This window comes from Mustela nigripes, unplaced genomic scaffold, assembly GCF_022355385.1.
Source record: "Mustela nigripes isolate SB6536 unplaced genomic scaffold, MUSNIG.SB6536 HiC_scaffold_75, whole genome shotgun sequence".
Taxonomy (NCBI): Eukaryota; Metazoa; Chordata; class Mammalia; order Carnivora; family Mustelidae; genus Mustela; species Mustela nigripes.
In genome coordinates this window covers 4,171,814-4,191,737 of record NW_026739490.1, presented here as the reverse complement: position 1 = coordinate 4,191,737, position 19,924 = coordinate 4,171,814, and the positions used below count along the sequence as shown (strand labels likewise).

Genomic DNA, 19,924 nt, shown 5'->3' with positions numbered 1-19,924 from the left:
TTTATTTGGGTGAGGGGACTTGCCCCAGAAAAGGAAAAGTAGCTGTGTAGACCCCCAAGGAACAGTGAGAAACAGGGAGAGAGCTCTGGGCACTGTTCCACTGAGATCTGCCAGCTCCACTCTGCTTAGGTGGTCTTGGGAAGCTCCATTCCATCCTTCCTGATTATACAAAGGAGGAAGGCTGCTGGATGCCCAGAAAGGGCATATGCTTGCCCCCAAGTCACACAGCAGATACAAGCAGAGCAGGCATTTCAGCTGCCTAGGATTCTCCCACTCTTCACCTCCTGCCACCGTCCCAGCCAAGGGGGTGGGATCAGGCTGCCTGACTTCTGCTCTGGGTGTCAAATTTCCACTCCGTGGGTTAGGAGCAGGCCACGTGGGGAAGAGGGAGCAATGGGTGCTGAGAGTTTAACAAGGCCCAGGCTGTGTGCCAGGTGCTGACATCTGAGGCTACATCTGTCCCACCATCCGAAGCACAGCTGTGGTCACAAGACCTTTAGACTGTTCTAGACACTTGCATATTGTTTCTTAAGCTTACAAGGTTGGTATATAGCTCATTTTGCAGAAGAGGAGGAAGAGGCAGGGAGAGGGCCTTGGTTAACCAGGAAACAAAACTTTCCCCAGAGAAGGTCCTGGTGCTGGCCTATACCCCGTGGGGAGTAGGCTTGAGCCTGGGGAAGGGAGTTCCAGAGGTTTGCCCCTCCAGCTCAGGCCAGGACCCCATCTACCTGGGAAGTTCAGGGGATGGGGTAGAGATGTTCCAGTTCCTCCTCTCCCCCCCGCCAGAGAAGCTGTAACTTTCTTCCTGGGTGCTCATAAAGGGGAGCAGATCTGGCAAGGAAGCTGTTTAAAAACCTGGGCTGCTGGCCAGTTTTAAAGGTTGTTTTGCTTGGGCCAGGGCGGGGCAGAAATTCCAGCCCCGGAGCAGCCGTGTGCAGCTTGCTTCTGTGAGTAAAGGGCTTTGTGGGGCCAGGCACAGGCAGGGAGCTGGCCAAGTCAGTGGGCACTGGTGGGGTCTGGGCATCATCTGAATTGCTCACTAGATCCCTTGTAATAACAATTTTTTAAAAATTTTCCATTATTTTATTTTTTTTAAAGATTGTATTTATCTGTCAAAGAGCACACATGCGCACACGCACAAGCAGGAGGGGGGAGACAGGCAGAGGGAGAAGCAGACTCCCCTCTGAGCAGGGGATCCTGATGCAGGACTCAATCCCAGGACCCTGGGATTGTGACCTGAGCACCAAAGGCAGAAGCTTAACTGACTGAGCCACCCAGGCATCCCTTATGTCTGGCTTCCTTCAGCATGATTTTGAGATTCATTTGTTTCCTTTAGCGGGGGGTGGTCTGTCCCTGTTCCTTGCTGTATAGTATTCCATCATATGGGTCTCCTCCTAAATTGAATTATTCATCCTACATTTTTTTCTTCCAGTTTTCACTTAAAAAAAAAAATTAAGATATCATTTACATGCAGCCCAATTCACCCATTTGAGTGTACAGTTCTGTTCTGTGAGTTCTGATAAATGCATGCCGTTGTGTACCCAGCACCACAGTCAGGATATAGAACACTTCCATTCTCCCCTTGATAGGTTATTCCGCATGATATAATCCCGAATGGATTGGAACTGGAGTGGAACTGCTGGGTTGCAGTGTGTTCCTTCAGCATTAGCACTTTCCACGTGGTTGCTATACCGTTCTTCCCACCAGCAGAATCTGAGAGTTCTGTTGCTCCATTTGCTCAGCAAAATAGGTCAATTTCAATGTCTCTCTCTTAGCCGGAAAATCTGAGGAAAATCTGATTGTTGTATATAGCAAAGACTTCTCTGCAGTGCTGAACCCACCCACGCTGGTGTGATAGTGGCAAGGGCTCAAGCATTTTAAACCCAGCTTCTTTTCTAACTCTCCTATATGGGAATATTAGTCTTTAGTTTTTCTGCAGGTCAGATTCTTTGAAAAGTGACTCCTTGGAGTTAATTGGCTGTATGTCATTGGCTTGAGTCCATCCACAGCCTTCTAGAAAACTTGGGATTTCTAAAAAGTCCTCAACCTTGGAACTGAGCACAAAGGCACCCACTTTCCAGAGGCAAGAAAACCGTAGGTGCAGAAAGGAGGAATGTTTAGACAGGAGGTCCCGGCCTTGTGGAATCTGGAAACAATCAGGAGAGGGAAGTTGAGTAATGATGGAGAAGTTGCTGGTCTATGGCCAGGAAAGTCATGCCTTGAGAGAATGCCGCAGGATGTGGACTTGTTCACAGCCGATTGTTCAAAGAAGACAGTTGGTTATGGGACAGAAGGTAAGAAGCATTCCCACCCAACCCACACAGGAATTTGTGGGGTGCCAGGGGGTATGAGGCAAGGGCTGAGTCTGCCCCACCTTGCCTGCACCAGCAGACGCCCCTGGGAGGGAGTGGTTGCACCGGCCAGCAGCAGCCAGGCTGAGTCAGCGGCCAGGCCCCGGGCAGCGGGAGGGGAGGGAGCCTCACGTGGCTGGGCTTGAGCTGCCTCGTGGGGCCTTCTGGCTGTCAGCCCTTCAGGAAGCGTGGCTGTTTGAAAGGACGAATCACACATGGCCTCATCCTCTTGGAGCCCAGCCAAGATGGCTTCCATGGGGCCCAGGGCTCCCTGAGGGTGAGATGGAGCTCCCAGGGTTGGGTTGTACAAGGTAAGCAGGGCTGGGGTTGAGGAGGCTTATGGCCTTCTGGAGCTGGGAGCAGGGGCTGAGCCAGCCCCTAGGGGGACTATGAGGTGACAGGGGAGAAGGGGACACACCAGGGGAAGGAAGGGGGCAGGCTGAAATCTCTTGACATGCACACTTCCCTTAGCACATGTGTTCACTTCAGGAAAGTTACTTGATCTCCCATGTCTTAACTTCCACATCTAAAAAAAAAAGGGAATTGTAAAGACCCTCCTTCAAATGGTTTTGGATTGGATCAATAGAGTTAGTATATGTAAAGCACTCAGAACAGAGTCTTGTCTACAGCAAATGCCCTACAAGAGTCTGCTAGGGCTGTTATGATTTAGGGCCAGTGTGAAGATTACAAGATTACAAGATCAGACAGGTAAAAAGGAGGAGCCTGAAGACAATTAAAAGAGAGGGGTCTAGGCTGAGAGTTTCTTTCCATTCCGCACATGGGCAAGAGCAGTCAGGTTGGTGAGGGGTTGCAGAAAAGCCCAGGTGTTGTGTGTAGGCTGGTAACCTACTGCACCAGTCCAGGTAGCAGTTAAGAAGGAAGGGGATGTGGTGGAGAGAGAGGAGGAAGCCATCTGCGTGTCCAGTGGGAGGCCGCCTGCACAGGGCAATGCCATCTCTGAGGTGATCTAGGGAGGAGCAGGGGGATGAAGGGACAATGCTTGCCTGACTTTCGTCCCCTTGGTTCTAGGGCAACCTTATCAATTTAATCTCAGCCTGCCTGGATTCTCGAAAAGGCAGATTCCTTCTTCTTAGTTTGCTACTCTACTCTTCAAGAAACAGCTAGACTTCTTAATCAGGGAGTCGTTAAAAAAATCCACTGCCTGGGGCTGGCAGATTCCACCCAACTGCCCTCCCCACATCCAGAAGTAGGTGGCTGCTCTGCTAGTCTAGCCTGAGGACTCAAGATCATCGGTAAGGGTTTCCAGCTGTCAAAAACCAATGGGGCTGTCTCTAAGGAGTGAGCTCCCCATCCCTGGAGGTGTGTAAGTAAGACCAGGGAGTTGGTCCTGATGTCTAGGAGCAGCAGCAGAACTTCCCAAGCCAGCCTGCTCACCAGTGTTTCACGACAATGCTGTGGTTTGGGTAGGTGGGGAATGGAAACTGCTTTGCAAATTGAATCAGTTTAAGTCACTGTGCAGACATCGCAGTGGTGGGCACCAAGGGGTACTGGAAAAGGGGCACTGAGGGGTAGGCCTCGCCCTGACGTGGGGCAGACAGTAGTGGAGGGTAGGAGTCTGGGGAGGGGGCCAATGCAAAAGGCTGTAGGCATACCAGCCCCCCCACCCCAATTCAGAGGTCCATGGAGAATAGCAGGGCTGGGGAGAGGGGTGATGGGCAACTCTGCCCACAGCCAGAGGGAGGGGAGGGGAAAAGATAGGAAGTGTGGTCTCCAGCCACTTCTAGACAGGTGGGCCAGGTCTTAAATCCAGCAACCTGCTTCCTTGAAGTTCCTCTAATTTTTTTGTAGTGCTTTGTCTAATTTTACTTTTCTTCCTTCTCTACCCAGTTTCTGTCTCTACCTCTCTCTCTCTTTCTCTGCCCATATCCCACAAGCCCATATCTGTACTTACTATGCCTGGCCCAGCCATGATCTGTAGGGTAATCACTATGAAGACCTCACACACACGAACGTGCGACACATGCTACCTCCATCCCACTCAGGCTGTTCCATTTGGTCTTCAAGGCAGGTCTTACAACTCCAAGAAGCACTAGAAAGTTCAGCCCGTCCAACTCTCTGCTTCTGACTCTCATCAGACCAGAAAGTCCTACTTGCTTTCCAGTGATGATCCACACCTCTCTGACACCTCTTCCAATCCTGCCTCTGTATTAACAGTTGTCAACATTTATAGATTTACTGAGTGCCTACCTTAGGCCAGGCAACACCCTGACCTCTTCACATGCTGCCTCACTTAGGAATGAATTAGACTGTAAATAACATCAACCCCACACAGCTGTTTAGCAAAATCAATATGTGTGCTCTTCCCTCAGCAGGAAGGCCCTGCAGCATCTTGGGGAACTCAGGCTCCTTCCTGCCTCGCTGTCCTCAGCTTCCAGGGTTTTGACCCGGAAGGCACAGGTTGGCTGAAGGCTGCAAAAAGTTGGCAATGGCACCTGACTCCTCTCTCCTCCTTATCAGGACACCACCCCCATCTGGGTCTTTCACAGCCCTCCACCGTAGTGGCTCAGGCAGCTTCTCACTGCTGTCTCCTTCACATACTTCACACAAGGCCAGCCAGCCCCTTGGTGGCCTGGGACTTGGAGTGGATTCACTGCCCAGAGTGGATAGAGGCTAGAATACTGTGTTCCAGATGCTAGGTGGCCCCAAGCAACCAGAGCCCTCTGCCAGCTTTCTGCTGTAATCAGCTAGCAGACATGGGTTCTGGCTAAGGGTGATAGGGTCCGGGAGCCAGGAACTGAGCCACCATGACCCCCAGCCTTGTGACTGGGTCCCCACATCATCTCTGGGTCTGCCCGTCCATCTACAATTTATGGCTTGTACCTGTGGCCAAAATGCCCACACACCCTGGGCACTTCCTCTAGCTTTCCTTACTTCCCCCCACCCACGTTCTATGGCCAGAGGGGCCAGGAATCCCCTGCCCTTGGAGGGTCCTGACTCCAGGGTCCCTGCCTGGGCTGCCCTGCCTTTCATTTCTTCAGTCACCAAGGAGTGTGCATGGCCCTGGGGAGAATGGGTGAGTACCTTAGCCCGGGTATGCCCCCTGGGAGACGTCACCATCACAGACAGACCCTCAACAATGGGTGCAAAGGGGCAACTGAATGCTAATGGACAGTCCAGGCAAGGCGGCCGCCCCTCTTTTGGTCTGAGCACATCTGGAAGGGCAAAAGAAGGGGAAGAAAGGGCATTCCAGGCTGAGGGAACAGCCGGTGTGGAGGCTCTGAGGCATGGACCACGGGGTCTTGAGCCCTTCACATGGCCATAGTAGCTAAAAGAGTGTGTAGGTGCGTGACCCAGGCTAGGCAGTGAGGCTCAGGACAGACCTAGCAGGGCCCCAAACACCTCTGGGTAGGGCTTTTATTCCACCGTTTGTCCCTAGAGGCTGGTGGCTGACAGTGCCCCTTTCAGTGTGAAGTAAGTCTCCTTACTTTGATGACCTCCTTCAAAGATGGGTCACCTTGTTAGTGGTGGGAATATGAAGATAAACTGGTAAGCCTACTAAACCCTACGGGGGCTTCTTCACTGGGGCCCAATGAAGTGATTCACACCGCTGGTGACAGGGTGGGGACAAATTTAAATCGTTCTATTCCAAAACGAACTCTGGTCTTAACCCGCTGCGGAAATCCACAAGCCCAAACCCTCCCCCACCGACAGCGTAAACATGCATCTTTCTCCTAAAGTCACAATTTCCACGAAGAAAGCCTAGGAATCTGCGTTTTAACGGGCACCCCAGTGACTCCCACGCATATAGGCCAGTTCGAGAACCGGCCCCGCACCTTTATTTAGGCCCCACGAGCCTCACAAGGCTGGCAGGGACCGCAGAGGACCGACCCGCGCCCGCCCGCGACGATGTGGCCACCGGGCCTTTTCCGGAAGGTTCACGCTCCGGGACGCTGCGCCCCCTCGCGGAAGCCTGGGGCTCGGCTACTCCAGGCCTCGCAGCGGGACTCCACCAATACCAGGTCTGGAGATAACCCGCGAGGGTCCCGCTGGGAGTTCGAAGCAAGGGGTCTTTGGTCCGAGGGCGAAAGCCGTGGGGGAGCGTCCAGGTGTCAGAACACCACCCCTGCCCATTCCCGGAACAGTACACCTGACGTGGGAACCCCACCTGACTTGGGGGGGGGCCTCGCCCCGCCCCCCTCCCGCGCGCGTCAGCTCGTGTGCGCGCCCGCGACCGGTGTACGCAGGCGTTCAGGGGCCGCGCAGCCGCCATTGCTCTCCTGCTGCGGAGTGGAGCGGCCTCTGAGTAGAAGTCCGCGGGCAAGGAAGGAAGGGTGAGTTGAGGCCCGGAGGACAGCGGCTCCAAGGCTGAAGGGGCAGTACACTCGGTTGGGGTGCTCCTCTTAGGGCTGTTTGACAGGAGCAAGGAACTACAACTCCCGAAATGCACTGCGCCGCAGGCTTGCGCGAGACAGTGACGTGAGGGTTTGGTCGCTACCATTTCGCTGTGACTTGGGGGGACACGGTGGCGAAGACTGATGACGTGCTCTTCATGAGGCTGGGGTGGGGGTCACCGGAGGTACTCGCGGGTGAGCGGGCTGCAGTTTTCAAAGTGCCTTCGCGAAACTTCTTGCTTGACCAATTTAAACGGACGATCTACTTACCCTAAATTAGAGATCAAGATACCAGCTTCCTGTGTACCGGCTGCCTTCCCAACCTCGGGCTGGCCACTGAGTCAGCCAGACGCTGCTATTATTAGTAGTGCCATTATTATTATTATTATTTAAAGATTTTATTTATTTATTTGACAGAGAGAGAGATCACGGTAGACAGAGAGGCAGGCAGAGAGAGAGAGAGGGAAGCAGGCTCCCCGCTGAGCAGGGAGCCCGATGCGATGCGGGACTCGATCCTAGGACCCTGAGATCATGACCCGAGCCAAAGGCAGCGGCTTAACCCACTGAGCCACCCAGGTGCCCCCAAGTAGTGCCATTATTTAGTCGACTTTATTTTTAAGTACTCCGAAACTTGTAGAAGATTTCAGGAGTTTTCTTACAAAGACTACCGTACACCTTTTGACAATAAAGTTGGCTGCCTCTACGGTGCCGTTTAACCTCTGTATTTAGTGGTACTTCAGTGTGTATTTTCTAAAAACGAGCACATTCTCCTACATCCAGAATCAGGTAACACTGATCAAGAGTATTATTTAAGCTGTTTCCAGTTGTCCTAATAATGCTGTATGTTGAAACGACCCTTTTTGGCTGGGGACCACACGGCCTGGTGTGTTCAGCTGCCCTGTCTCCTTAGTTTCCTCTGGAGCAGCTCCCCAGCGTCCCTTGACTCTCATGACTTTGACACTTTTGAAGATTCCTGGCCATTTATTTTGTAGAGCCCGGTTTGGGGTTGTCTGAGATTTCTTCACCAGTTGACTCTTTGGTGGACAGAAGTGCTGCTGACCAGACGCCATTATTCAGAGGTAGGGAGTGCCTCTTGGTTGGCGAGGAGGACCCATGACTAGTCACAGCAGCCTCCACACATGCTCCGAGACCCGTTTTGTGGTTGCCTGCGCTGCTGGGCTTTCACACTCACCAAGGTCTCTGGCTTCCCTGTAGTGTCCACCCTGGAGCCATGGTCCATGCTTTCCTCATCCACACCTTGCGGGCTCCACAGGCCCAGGACACGGGCCTTTGCCGAGTGCTCTACTCCTGCGTCTTTGGTGCTGAGAACTCACCGGATGACCCACGACCACGTGGTGCTGAGAGGGACAGGCTCCTCCGAAAGGAGCAGATTTTGGCTGTGGCCAGGTAATGCAGGCCTTCATTGAACACATGCCTGATTGTGATAGGTTTTCTGGGAGGGTACAGAGAATCAGACTAAGAAGCAGAAAGTTTGAGTACTGTTTCCAAAAGTCACCCATGGTTGTTCACAAGTATTTTATGAAAAGGAGTTAAAGAAATAATAATGCTATCATCATCATCATTACCATTATAGCTCGCCTTAATTGAGCTTGTACGTATGTGCTAAGTGTTCGGAGCATTTCATGTATATGAACTCATTAATTCTTGTAACAGTCCACTGAGATAGATATGGTTATTATCCCCACCTCTCAGGAGGCACAGGAACTTAGCCAGCCCAAGGTTATGCAGCTAGAACATGGCAGGCAGACTTTGGAACGGATTAAACATGCTTTGCAGTGCAGGACTTTTCAGAACGATTAGTGTATGTGTAGGTTTTATGAATCCCTAAGGAGGAGAGAGAATGTGGTACCTAGGAACTCTTATCCCAGAGCCTCCTGAAAGCCTGGGATCCACTGAGCACATTTAGGAAACTGTTCCAGATGTGGTGGTTTTCCCTGGCCTTTCCCATCCCAGACCAAGATGGAGCCAGCAAGTGCCAGAATCCTTTGCCTTTCTGCATTCTGTGGTGGGGGGGGTGTGTGGGGTGTGTGGGGGGGTTAACATTCTGGGGCAGCTCTTTGCTAGCCTTTGCCATCCCTTTTTTTCTCTGGGCTTCCACCCCCGCCTCCCGTGGCACAGAAAACCAAAGGCCTTTAAAACCAGCTTGTGCACAGCCCAAATGCAGAAGGTGATTCAGAAGGGATCAGAGTGTGATTTCTAAAGCCTAAATGTTCACGTGAGAGGTCTTTCTTTTTTGTTTGGAGAGGGTTGCAGGGTAGGACAGGGGTAGAGAGATTGGACGGTGCAGTTGAACATGACTTCAACTTCTCATGGCTTGCTTTTTTTTAAAAAGATTTTATTTATTTATTTGAGAAAGAGAACAAGCAGGAGAAGCTGCAGGCATAGGGAGAGGGAGAAACAGGCTCCCTACTGAGCAAGGAGTCTGATGTAGGACTCGATCCCAGGACCCAGGGATCATGACCTGAGCCAAAGGCAGATGCTTAACCAACTGAGCCACCCAGGCAACCCAAGTCTTGCATTTCTTTATGTTAAGGAGCCCTCTGTGAAGCTGGTGGGGGCAGGGTCTTTTTCCCCTGATGCCCTTTCCTGGCCCAAGGGGCTGTGTTCAAAACCTGCCTTCTCTTGAACACATGGAATGAAATGGTTCAGGGCCTGGAGGCAGGAGCCTGGATTCCTGTCATGGCTCATGCTTCCTGCTCTGTGGCTCTGTGGTCTTCAGCAGGTCATTTAGTCTCTCTGGGGCTCAGTTTCTAAATCTGAGATACGGAGTTAATAGCAGTTCTCAGTTCTCAGGGTGGTGATAAGGATGACAGAAGTCAGTGACCCACCCACTCTCCGCAGGCAGGTGGACTCCATGTGCCGGCTGCAGCAGCAGGCATCTGGCCGGACCCCCATGGACCTGCAGCCTCAGTCATCAGATGAGCCAGTGCCCCTGCATGAGGCCCCCCTCGGGGCCTTCCGCCTGGCAGCAGGGGACCCTTTTCAGGAGCCTCGGACAGTGGTATGGCTGGGTGTGCTCTCATTAGGATTTGCCCTGGTGCTGGATGCCCACGAGAACCTGCTGCTGGCTGAGGGCACACTCCGGCTGCTGGCACGCCTCCTTCTCGACCACCTCCGGCTGCTGACCCCCAGCACCAACCTCCTGCTTCGGGCTGATCGCATCGAGGGCATCCTCGCCCGCTTCCTGCCGCATGGTCAACTGCTCTTTCTCAACGACCAGTTTGTCCAGGGTCTGGAGAAGGAATTCAGTGCTGCGTGGCCCCGCTGATCCCTCACTGGGATGGGACTGCCCGAGAGGGCAAGGAGGGAGGACAGGGATGGGTGGACACACAGCCAGGTGAAGCTTGGCATTGGCCTCCTTCACAGCCTGCCCCCAGCTCTGGCGTGGTACCACACACAGGATAAGTGGACAGCACACACTGTCCATAACAGTGGACTGAAGAGGGGGCTGGCCAAAGGACGGTAGGGAGGAATCCCAGAACATCCTGTGCCTGGTGTTGCCATGTAACTTATTCATACTGCTGCAGTGGGCCAGCCCTACCTGTCCTTGACCCCAGTTTCTCCCATCTCTGGCAGCCAGCCCCCCAAACAGTCCACCAGTTGCTAGTGTTAGAGCATAAAGAACAGAACTCAGTCCACTTTCTCATTCTAAACCCACAGTCAGTCATTGCAACCCAAAGGGAATCTGAGACTCCCAGGGTCGGGGAGCTGGCTGCTGCCTTTGCACCCACTTAGGCAACATTATCAGTAAGGATTTTGGGGGCACCTGGGTGGCTCAGTCATTAAGCGTCTGCCTTCAGCCCAGGTCATGATCCTGGGGTGGAGCCCCACATCCCGTTTCCTGCTCAGCACGAAGCCTGCTCTCCCTCTCCCACTACCCCTTGCTTGTGTTCCCTCTCTTGCTGTCATGCTCTGTCAAATTAATAAAATCTTTTTTAAAAAAATAAGGATTTTGTCAGTGAGCACTTGTTTGGTGTCCAGTCCCACCACAGTTCCCAAATGTGTCATTCACTTAGCAGGGGGATTCTGTAGCTCATTTTGGGCCCAGCCCTTGCCCACCAGGCAACCTTGAGATAATCATAGGTTTCCTTGTCTGTAGAGAGAGAAGGTACCATCAGGTGGGTGCAAGAGGTCTAGCCAGGATGAAGTTGTCTTTCTCATTTTGAGTTAAAAGCACTGTGTGATTTCATGCTCCCATTTCTGTAAATTTGGCTAATGCATGTTTGCTATGATGAGTACTTGCTTTCTTGTATGGCCCTGAGCTGGGTATCTGAGCCTTTGTGGTCAGAGAGGACCCCAAGAAGCATCTTGGAAGGTTTCTACCTCTTGTGACCCCACATCACCCCTGTCTCCTTATGTGCCTCCTTTGGATGGTAGCACTTGTTTTCTCTACCGAAATGTGGTGGGTTGGTGTGGATCTCTGAGAAGCAGAGCCTGAGATAAGGATTAAGTACAAGTAGTTTATGTGGGAGGTGATCCCAGGAAGGACTGGAAGGGGAGGCAGCCCATACAAGTACATTATCAAGGGTGGGTAGGGAGCTTTGTGCCTCTGGAGATCTGTAACACAATAGTCACTTCTGAATGACCTCACAAGAGGGGTGAGGGGCTGTGAATGTTTGTCTGCCATTCCTTTCAGTCAGTGGTTGTGAGTTGGTCCTAGGGCAAATTCCCTGGCTCCTTCTGTCCCCAGAAAAGGGCAGTGTGGAGCTGGGCCTGGCGGCACAATGGTCAGGCCCAAAGGGATGTGCGTGGGGCACCAAACACCTATTAAGAGTCTTTAATCAGGGGCGCCTGAGTGGCTCAGTGGTTTAAAGCCTCTGCCTTCAGCTCAAGTCATGATCCCATGGTCCTGGGCCCGAGCCCCACATGGGGCTCTCTGCTCAGCAGGGAGTCTGCTTCCCCTTCTCTCTCTCTCTGCCTGCCTCTCTGCCTACTTGTGATCTCTGTCAAACAAATAAATAAAAAATCTTAAAAAAAAAAAAAGAGTCTTTAATCAGCAGCTCCTAGTGGTGGTTTAAAATAATTCTTTTGGAAAGACCCCCGTTCACATCTGTTTTCATGATCTGAATGTTAACTGTGAGGTGTGACTTTCTTGCACAGGAGAAATGAGCCTCCTAGGTGGTCAGGGTTCAGGTTTTGGCCCCATCATGCTTGCCAAGTATCCGTTGCCCTTTGGCACCCAGGAAGGACCCACCCACACCTACTCTGAGGCAGCACTTATGATCGGGGTTTTGCTTTTCTGAGTCTGCCGCCAATGCCACCAGCCGTGCCATGTTTTCCACCATCACCATTGAGACCTTCTACATCATAGGGTGTCACAAATCACCCTCTGACTTTGAAGACTTAGAGAGACCTTACTCTGTGTGTGGCAAGTCATGCCTCTGGAAATGTCCCTCAGATCCCTAGTGAGACACCCCTGATCCATACAGTCCTCTCTCTAAGGCTGCCCCTTCCTTCACTCAGGTTAGTGCTCCTGGTGGAGTGCCCGTGTTCTCACAAGAATAGGCCCTTCTGGGTTATGTGGGTGGTTAAGTGGGTTAAGTGGGTTAAGCCTCTGCTTCAGCTCAGGTCATGATTTTAGGGTCCTGGGATAGAGCCCTGCATTGGGCTCTCTGCTCAGCAGGGAGCCTGCTTCCCCCCACCCCTGCCTACTTGTGATCTCTCTCTGTGTCAAATAAATTAAAAAAAAAAAAAGGGCGCCTGGGTGGCTCAGTGGGTTAAGCCGCTGCCTTCGGCTCAGGTCATGATCTCAGGGTCCTGGGATCGAGTCCCGCATCGGGCTCTCTGCTCAGCAGGGAGCCTGCTTCCTCCTCTCTCTGTCTGCCTGCCTCTCTGCCTACTTGTAATCTCTCTCTCTGTCAAATAAATAAATAAAATCTTTAAAAAAAAAAAAAAAAAAGAACAGTCCCCTCTGGCTTTGAAGAACCCAAGCTTGACTGCTCTGAAACCTTTCTGCCTGTTTTTCTAACCAGGCTTGAGGAAGAGGGTGAGACCCTGCTCCCCTGGAAGCTGTGGGAAATTAGGGTTACGTGGGGCTGGAAGCTTTGGTTCCTGTCAGGTGTAGAAAAATGGGTGTGCAGAGAATGGCAGAGACTGAGTACCTGCCCTGGGACCGCTGAGCTCCTGGTTTCTGTTCCAGATGCCCGGTTAGTACATGGGTTCCCTTAACCTTGTGAGCTCACCCTTTGCCATTTCCATATATTCACACTTTTGCCCCAGCAGCTCTGAGCCAGGTTTCTGCCACAAATTCTTAGGCTTACATCAGGTTTATCAAACCTGCCTAGGTGCTCTTAGGGTGTGAGGTGCCCCCAAGAGTCGAGGAGACAGTGGGCCACAGACGCCTGCAAAGCGGCATGGATTAAGCATCACTAAATTGATCCAAAGTGCTTTAAACATCCAAAGGATTTTCTCTTATGTTATCTCCCAGTGTTTTATCATTTTTTGTTTTACATTTAGACAAAATGGTCTACAATCCATCTGAGTTAATTTTTGTGAGAAGTATAAGTTCTGTGTCTACACTGATTTTTTTTTTTGCATGTGACGTCCAGTTATTCCGGCATCATTTGTTGAAAAGACTATGTATTTGCTCCACTGGATTGCTTTTGCTGCTTTGTCAAAGACCAGTTGACAGTATTTATGGGGCTTTATTTCTGGGTTCTCTCTTCGGTTCCATTGATCTATTTCTCTGTTCTTTCGCTTGTAACACACTGTCTTGATTACTGTAGCTTTAAGTAGTAGTCTTTTTTAAAGATTTTGTTTATTTATTTGACAGACAGAGATCACAAAATAGGCAGAGAGGCAGGCAGAGAGAGAGAGGAGGAAGCAGGCTCCCTGCTGAGTAAAAAGTCTGATGTGGGGCTCCATCTCAGGATCCCGGGATCATGACCTGAGCCAAAGGCAGAGGCTTTAACCCACTGAGCCACCCAGGCACCCCTGTAGTAGTCAGTCTTAACGGCAGGTAGTGTCAGTTCTCTAACTTTGTTCTTCTTCTTCAGTAATGAATTGGCCACCCTGGGTCTTTTGCCTCTACATATAAACTTCGGAATCCACTTGTCAGATCCACAAAATAACTTGTTGGGAATTTGACTGGGATCACATTAAATCTGTAGATCAAATGGATCAAGTTGGGAAGAACTGGCATTTTGACACTACTGGGGCTTCTGATCCGTGAACAGGGAATAATACCCTCCACTTATGCTGTTCTCTTTTGCTTTCTTCCATCAGAGTTTTGTGGTTTTCCTCATAGAGATCTTGCACCTATTTTGTTAAGTTTACACCCAAGTTTCATTTGGGGGATGTTAATGATACCTACATAAACAGCAATATTTTTTTCATTTCAGTTCCATTTGTTCATTGTTGGTAAAGAGGAAAGTGAGCGACCTTTGAGTATTAATCCTATATCCTGCAACCTTGCTGTGGGCATTTATTCATTCCAACAGGTTTTTTTTCTTCTTCTGAATCCTTCATATTTTCCACATGGCCAGTCGTGTCATCTGCGAACAGATACGGTTTTATTTTTCCTTCCCAGTGTAGATAGATTTATTTCCTTTTCTTGTCTTACCGAGTAAGTAACACTTCCAGTGCAGTGTTGAAAAGGAGTGGTGAGATGGGACGTCCTTTTCTTGTTCCTGATCTTAATGGGGAAGCTTCTAGTTTCTTGCCGTGGACTGTGATGTTGACTGCAGATTTTTGTAGATATTCTGTATTACGTTGAGGAAATTCCCCTTTATTCCTAACTTGCTGGGAGCTTTTATCATAAATGGGTGTTGGATTTTGTCAAATGCCTTTTCTGCATCTATTTTATGATCATATTATTTTTCTTCTTTAGTCTGTTGATGTGATGGATTACATTAAGTATCTTTCAGATGTTGAACCAGCCTTGCACACCTGGGATAATGCCACTTGGTCAGTCATGGCATGTAATTCCTTTCATACATTGTTGGATTCTATTTTGTTAAGGACTTTTATATCTATGCTCATGAGCAATATTGGTCTGTAACTTTCTTTTCCTATAATATTGTCTGGTTTCGGTATTGGGATAATGCTCTCCTCTAGAATGGGTTAGGAAGTAGTCCCTCTGCTTCTATCTTATGGAAGAGGTTTTAGAGAATTGGTATATTTTCTTTCTTAAAGGTTTGGTAGAATTACCATTGAATTCATCTGGGCCAGCCTTGGTTTTTTAAAATATTTATTTTATTTTATTTTAAAGATCTTATTTGTTTAATTGAAAGAGAGAGAGAATATAAGCAGTGGGGAGGGAGGAGGAGAGGCAGACTCCCCCAATGAGCAGGGAGCCTGACTCAGATCTCCATCCCAGGACCCCGAGATCATGACCTGAGCTGAAGGCAGATGCTTAACCAACTGAGCAACCCAGGCGTCCCCTGAATTATATCTTTAATAGCTATTATATTTCATTGTTTTTGTTCCTCCAGGGATTCCAATTAAGTGCTAGTTGGCTCTTCTTTGCCTGTTATCCATGTCTATCTTTTTTCCTCCCTAATCCTTTAAAAAGTTGTTATTGGGGGCACTTGGGTGTATTAGTTGATTAAGCATCCAACTCTTTTTTTTTTTTTTTAAGATTTTATTTATTTATTTGACAGAGATCACAAGTAGACAGAGAGGCAGGCCGAGAGAGAGGAAGGGAAGCAGGTTCCCTGCTGAACAGAGAGCTGGATGTGGGGCTCAATCCCAGGACGCCACCATAACCTGAGCCAAAGGCAGAGGCTTTAAGCTGCTGAGCCACCCAGGCACAGTTGGATTCAACTCTTGATCTCAGCTCAGGTCTTGATCTCAGGGCTGTGAGTTCAAGCCCTGCCTTGGGTTCTAGGCTGGGCCTGGAGCTTACTTAAAAAAAAAAATTAAGAAGAAATTGTTGAAGTATAATTGAGATACAATGTTATATTAATTTCAGGTGTACGGTAGAGTGATTCAGCCATTCTGTACATTATGCATTGCTCCCCACAAGTGTAGTCACCATCTGTCACCATATATGTTGTTAACAAGGTTATTGACTGTACTCCCCATGCTGTACTTTTCATCTTCGTTTGACTTAGATGTATTTTATAACTGGAAGTGCCTCTTAATTCCCTATATCTATTTCACCAATCCCTCCACCTTTTACTCTTTTTAACATGACAGATCCCAGAAAGCATCAGAAAAGAAAAATAACTTCCTTTTTTTTTTAAAGACTTTTTCATCTTTTTAAATTTTTTATTTATTCTTTTTTTAAGATTTTATTTATTTATTTGACAGCCAGAGATCACAAGTAGGCAGAGAGGCAGGCAGAGAAGAGAGGGGGAAGCAGGCTTCCTGGTGAGCAGAGAGCCTGATGCTCGATCCCAGGACCCTGAGATCACAACCTCTGCCGAAAGCAGAGGCTTTAACCCACTGAGCCACCCAGGCGCCCCTACTTATTATTTTTTATTTATTTATTTTTTAAAGATTATTTATTTATTTATTTATTAGAGAGTGAGAGAGGGAACAGCGGGAGGGGGGTAGCGGGGGGGGGGGACTACAAGGGGAGCAGCGGAGGGAGAAGCAGGCTTCCAGCTGAGCCACAAAAAATGACTTCCTGAAGATGGATATCTTACTTTCCATGAGGTTGGAAGTACAGACAGAGCCCCAGCAGGACCCACTTCAGCTTGGCAGACCATGAAGTTCATGAGGCCCACCTGTGTGACTCAGACTGCTACCTTCTGGATGGTGCCGGGTCTTCCACCCCGTGGCGTTGGTGCATCCCTAAGTGTTGCAATGGCAGTTGCGTGAGCTGTCATTCCACCTGCAGCGGGACGCTCAGCACTGTCCCCGCACATCATTTATATATCTGAGTCTTCTCTGCTTCTTTGGTGGTGTCCACTCACTTGGGTCTCAAAACATGCAGCTCCTCTCTTTTCTCTGTGGTGCTGTGTCCGCCCAGACTCAGAATACACGTTCTTGGGGCGCCTGGGTGGCTCAGTGGGTTAAGCCGCTGCCTTCGGCTCAGGTCATGATCTCAGGGTCCTGGGATCGAGTCCCACATCGGGCTCTCTGCTCAGCAGGGTGCCTGCTTCCTCCTCTCTCTCTGCCTGCCTCTCTGCCTACTTGTGATCTCTCTCTGTCAAAAAAAAAAAATCTTTAAAAAAAAAAAAAAAAAAAAAAAAAAAAGAATACACGTTCTTTCTCCTGATGCCACCTCGAATCAGGCATTTGGGTGTAGCAAACTTTTACTAAAGTTTAGGGAGATAGAGGAGAGTTATCTTAAAGAACAAAGAGCATGGGGTGCCTGGGTTAAGCCTCTGCCTTCAGCTCAGGTCATGATCTCAGGCTCCTGCTGCATCGGGCTCTCTTCTCAGCCGGGAGTCAGCTTACCCCCTCTCTGTCTGCCTGCCTCTCTGCCTACTTGTTCTCTCTCTATATATCAAATAAATAAATAAATAAAATCTTAAAAAAAAAAGAAAAGAAAAGAACAAAGATCAAAAAACTTAAGATTGATTGTTAGACATTCCTGTTCTCTGAATCTCTAGACCATTCCCTCTGAAGGGTCTTCTTACTCCTAGCTCCTCTTGGAGCCTCAGCGTCCCATCAACTTTCAGGCTGTTCCCTTCTTTTTTTTTTTTAAATTAACAATTGTTTCTCTTCTTTTTATTGTAAAATATATATAACTTAAGATTGACAATTTTAACCATTTTTAAACATACAATTTAGTGGCATTACATGTGGTCACAGCGTTGTATGTTTCCAGCATGTTTTCATCATGGGAAGCAGAAACTGTGCGTCCATTAAGTAGTACCTCCCCGTGTTGCTTCTGTGCTGTGCTCAGCAGTCTTGTTTCATTTGTGTTCATTCCCTCTGTCCCATTCATGCTGAGCAGGTTAGGGCCTCATCCCCTACCCAGCTTGGCTCCAGCCCTGCCTGCTGGTGACCTACCTGTGCCCACCTGAAAAAGAAAAAGACTGTTCCGAGTCTCCATCAGCAGCAACTGAAAGCACATTTTCAGTTCTGCTTTGAACTCACAAACTCTTACAGGACATGATTAAATTCTCAAGCAAGAATCCCTTCCCCACTAATGTTTGTAGGCTGAAGGGGACCTTAGAAAGATCTGTCCTTCCAGACATGAATTATATATACCCCTTAAGAAGCAGATATAGCTATTTTTTTTTAAAGATTTTATCCATTCATTTGACAGACAGAGACCACAAATAGGCAGAGACAGGCAGAGAGAGAGGAGGAAGCAGGCTCCTCACTGAGCAGAGAGCCCGATGCGGGGCTCGATCCCAGGATTCCGGGCCCATGACCTGAACAGAGGCTTTAACCCACTGAGCCACCCAGGCGCCCTGCTATTCTAACTTTTAAAAATCCGTTTTCTCCACCCCACCATTACATATGTTTATTTGTGTGCTATTTGGTTTAATGCTTCCTTTTCCCATCAGGCTGTGACCTCCAGGAGGATTCACATTGTGTCTCTTGTTTTCTAAAATTAAATATAGCACCTGGCACATAGCAGGCATCCAAAATATATGAAACAAATGAATGGATGAATGCATGAATGAGTCGGTGGTTTATAGGAGACCATTGGGGCCAGGGACTCTGCAACATCATCATGTAACAACTTCTTTCTCCTGGGAAGCAGATAGAAATAACACACTGCCTCTGTTATCTCTCAAGGATGGGCCACCCAGGACCACACGTCCCTTTCCCAGATGATAAGCTGTTTGTTAGAGCAAAGGAAACAGTGGTGTAGCATTTGCAAGTTTCCTGCTACAGCCTTCCTGTTTCAGAACTTGGGCTGGCTTGCTTTCTACACTGCTGTTAAAGGGAAGGAATGATTTTTCCCTTCAGTGTTCTGAAAGAGGTTAGCATTATGATTGGGTGTTAGCATAGGCCTATGATTTCTGCCCTGGGTAAAGGTGAGTCAAAGAGTGGTAGAACTCCTCCGCTCCCTGAAATAATCGCCTGGTTTATGAAGTCTATCAGTGGGCTGAGTCATACCTATGTCCACCCCAATTATGCAGGCCATGGCAGCTTGAGGGCCCAGAAATTTTTGGCCCAGCAAGGACTCTGCCTTCAGTTGGGCATTGCTTGGGGTGCTTACTTGATCAAAAGTAAAAGGACATTGAAGCCCTTTGACAGTTGTTTGGTTCAATGAGATATTTAAGTAGCATTATGCATAAATGATAATCTGAGGCATCTCTTCGTTATATGAAAATATCCATCATTTCTTGGGGCGCCTGAGCGGGTTAAGGCCTCTGCCTTCAGCTTGGGTCATGATCTCAGAGTCCTAGAATCGAGCCCCGCATCAGGCTCTCTGCTCAGTGGGGAGCCTGCTTCCTCCTCTCTCTGTCTCTGCCTGCCTCTCTGCCTGCTTGTGATCTCTCTCTCTTTCTGTCAAATAGATTTAAAAAAAATCTTAAAAGAAAATATCCATCATTTCTTTTAGTGATCAAGTCTCAGATTCTGCTAATACCATTGCCACTTGTGGCCAACATTTAAAAGGGGAAAAAAAATTACAAAAGGCAATTTTGGAATCGGTGGATTATGGATATGTTCATTATCTTGATTGTGATGATAGTTTGGCAAGTATACATATATGTCAAATCTCATCAAATTGTATACTTTAAATATGTGTAGCAGTCAGGAGATAGAGAATCTCACCAACAGAGCCCTGGGTGCTCATGGAGAGAGAGGAAATGTTGTTTAAAAGCTCAATGACTATTTCAGTATAACTGGAATTTTGGGGTAATCCTATGTATTTTTAAATGCCTTTAAAAATACTACTCTGGCCTCCAGACTTGACCAGACAATCCAAGGAGTCATTGGCCTGAACCAGGTTAAGCATCCATGCCCTAAAGAAACAGAATAGCCCCATCCATGAGAGCCTTGTGTTCTGGCCTACAGAGGCTCTGGTACAGGTCAGTCCCCATCTGCCTGCCCCAGAAAGAAGCCAACCAGTGGATGTGCACAGAACTTCCCCAGTGCTTTTTATTGCCTCGTTCTTTTTTTAAGGTCTTTATTATTTATTTGACAGAGACACAATGAGAGAGGGAACACAAGCAGGGGGAGCAGGAGAGGGAGAAGGGAGCCTGATGCGGGGCTCGATGCGGGGCTCAATCCCAGGACCCTGGGACCATGACCTGAGCTGATGTCTAACGACTGAGCCACCCAGGCACCCCTATTTCCACATTCTTTTTTTTTAAATTTTATTTATTTGATAGAGAGACATAG

General features: G+C 48.9%; 1 protein-coding gene across 3 annotated transcripts; it reads left to right on the top strand.

The window, feature by feature from the left end:
• The first annotated feature begins 5,865 nt into the window (after positions 1-5,865).
• Positions 5,866-10,663, top strand: LOC132008114 (AP-5 complex subunit sigma-1). Of its 3 annotated transcripts, XM_059386501.1 has the most exons (4): positions 6,552-6,643; positions 7,696-7,782; positions 7,919-8,110; positions 9,566-10,659. In XM_059386501.1, exons 3-4 carry the CDS (start codon positions 7,935-7,937, stop codon positions 9,990-9,992), a joined length of 603 nt encoding a protein of 200 aa, XP_059242484.1. In that variant the 5' UTR covers positions 6,552-6,643; positions 7,696-7,782; positions 7,919-7,934; the 3' UTR covers positions 9,993-10,659. The 3 variants fall into 3 exon arrangements, with proteins under 3 accessions (XP_059242483.1, XP_059242482.1, XP_059242484.1); XM_059386499.1 differs by lacking the exon at positions 7,696-7,782 and having other exon boundaries at positions 5,930-6,643; XM_059386500.1 differs by lacking the exons at positions 7,696-7,782; positions 7,919-8,110 and having other exon boundaries at positions 5,866-6,643; positions 9,566-10,663.
• The last annotated feature ends 9,261 nt before the right edge of the window (positions 10,664-19,924 follow it).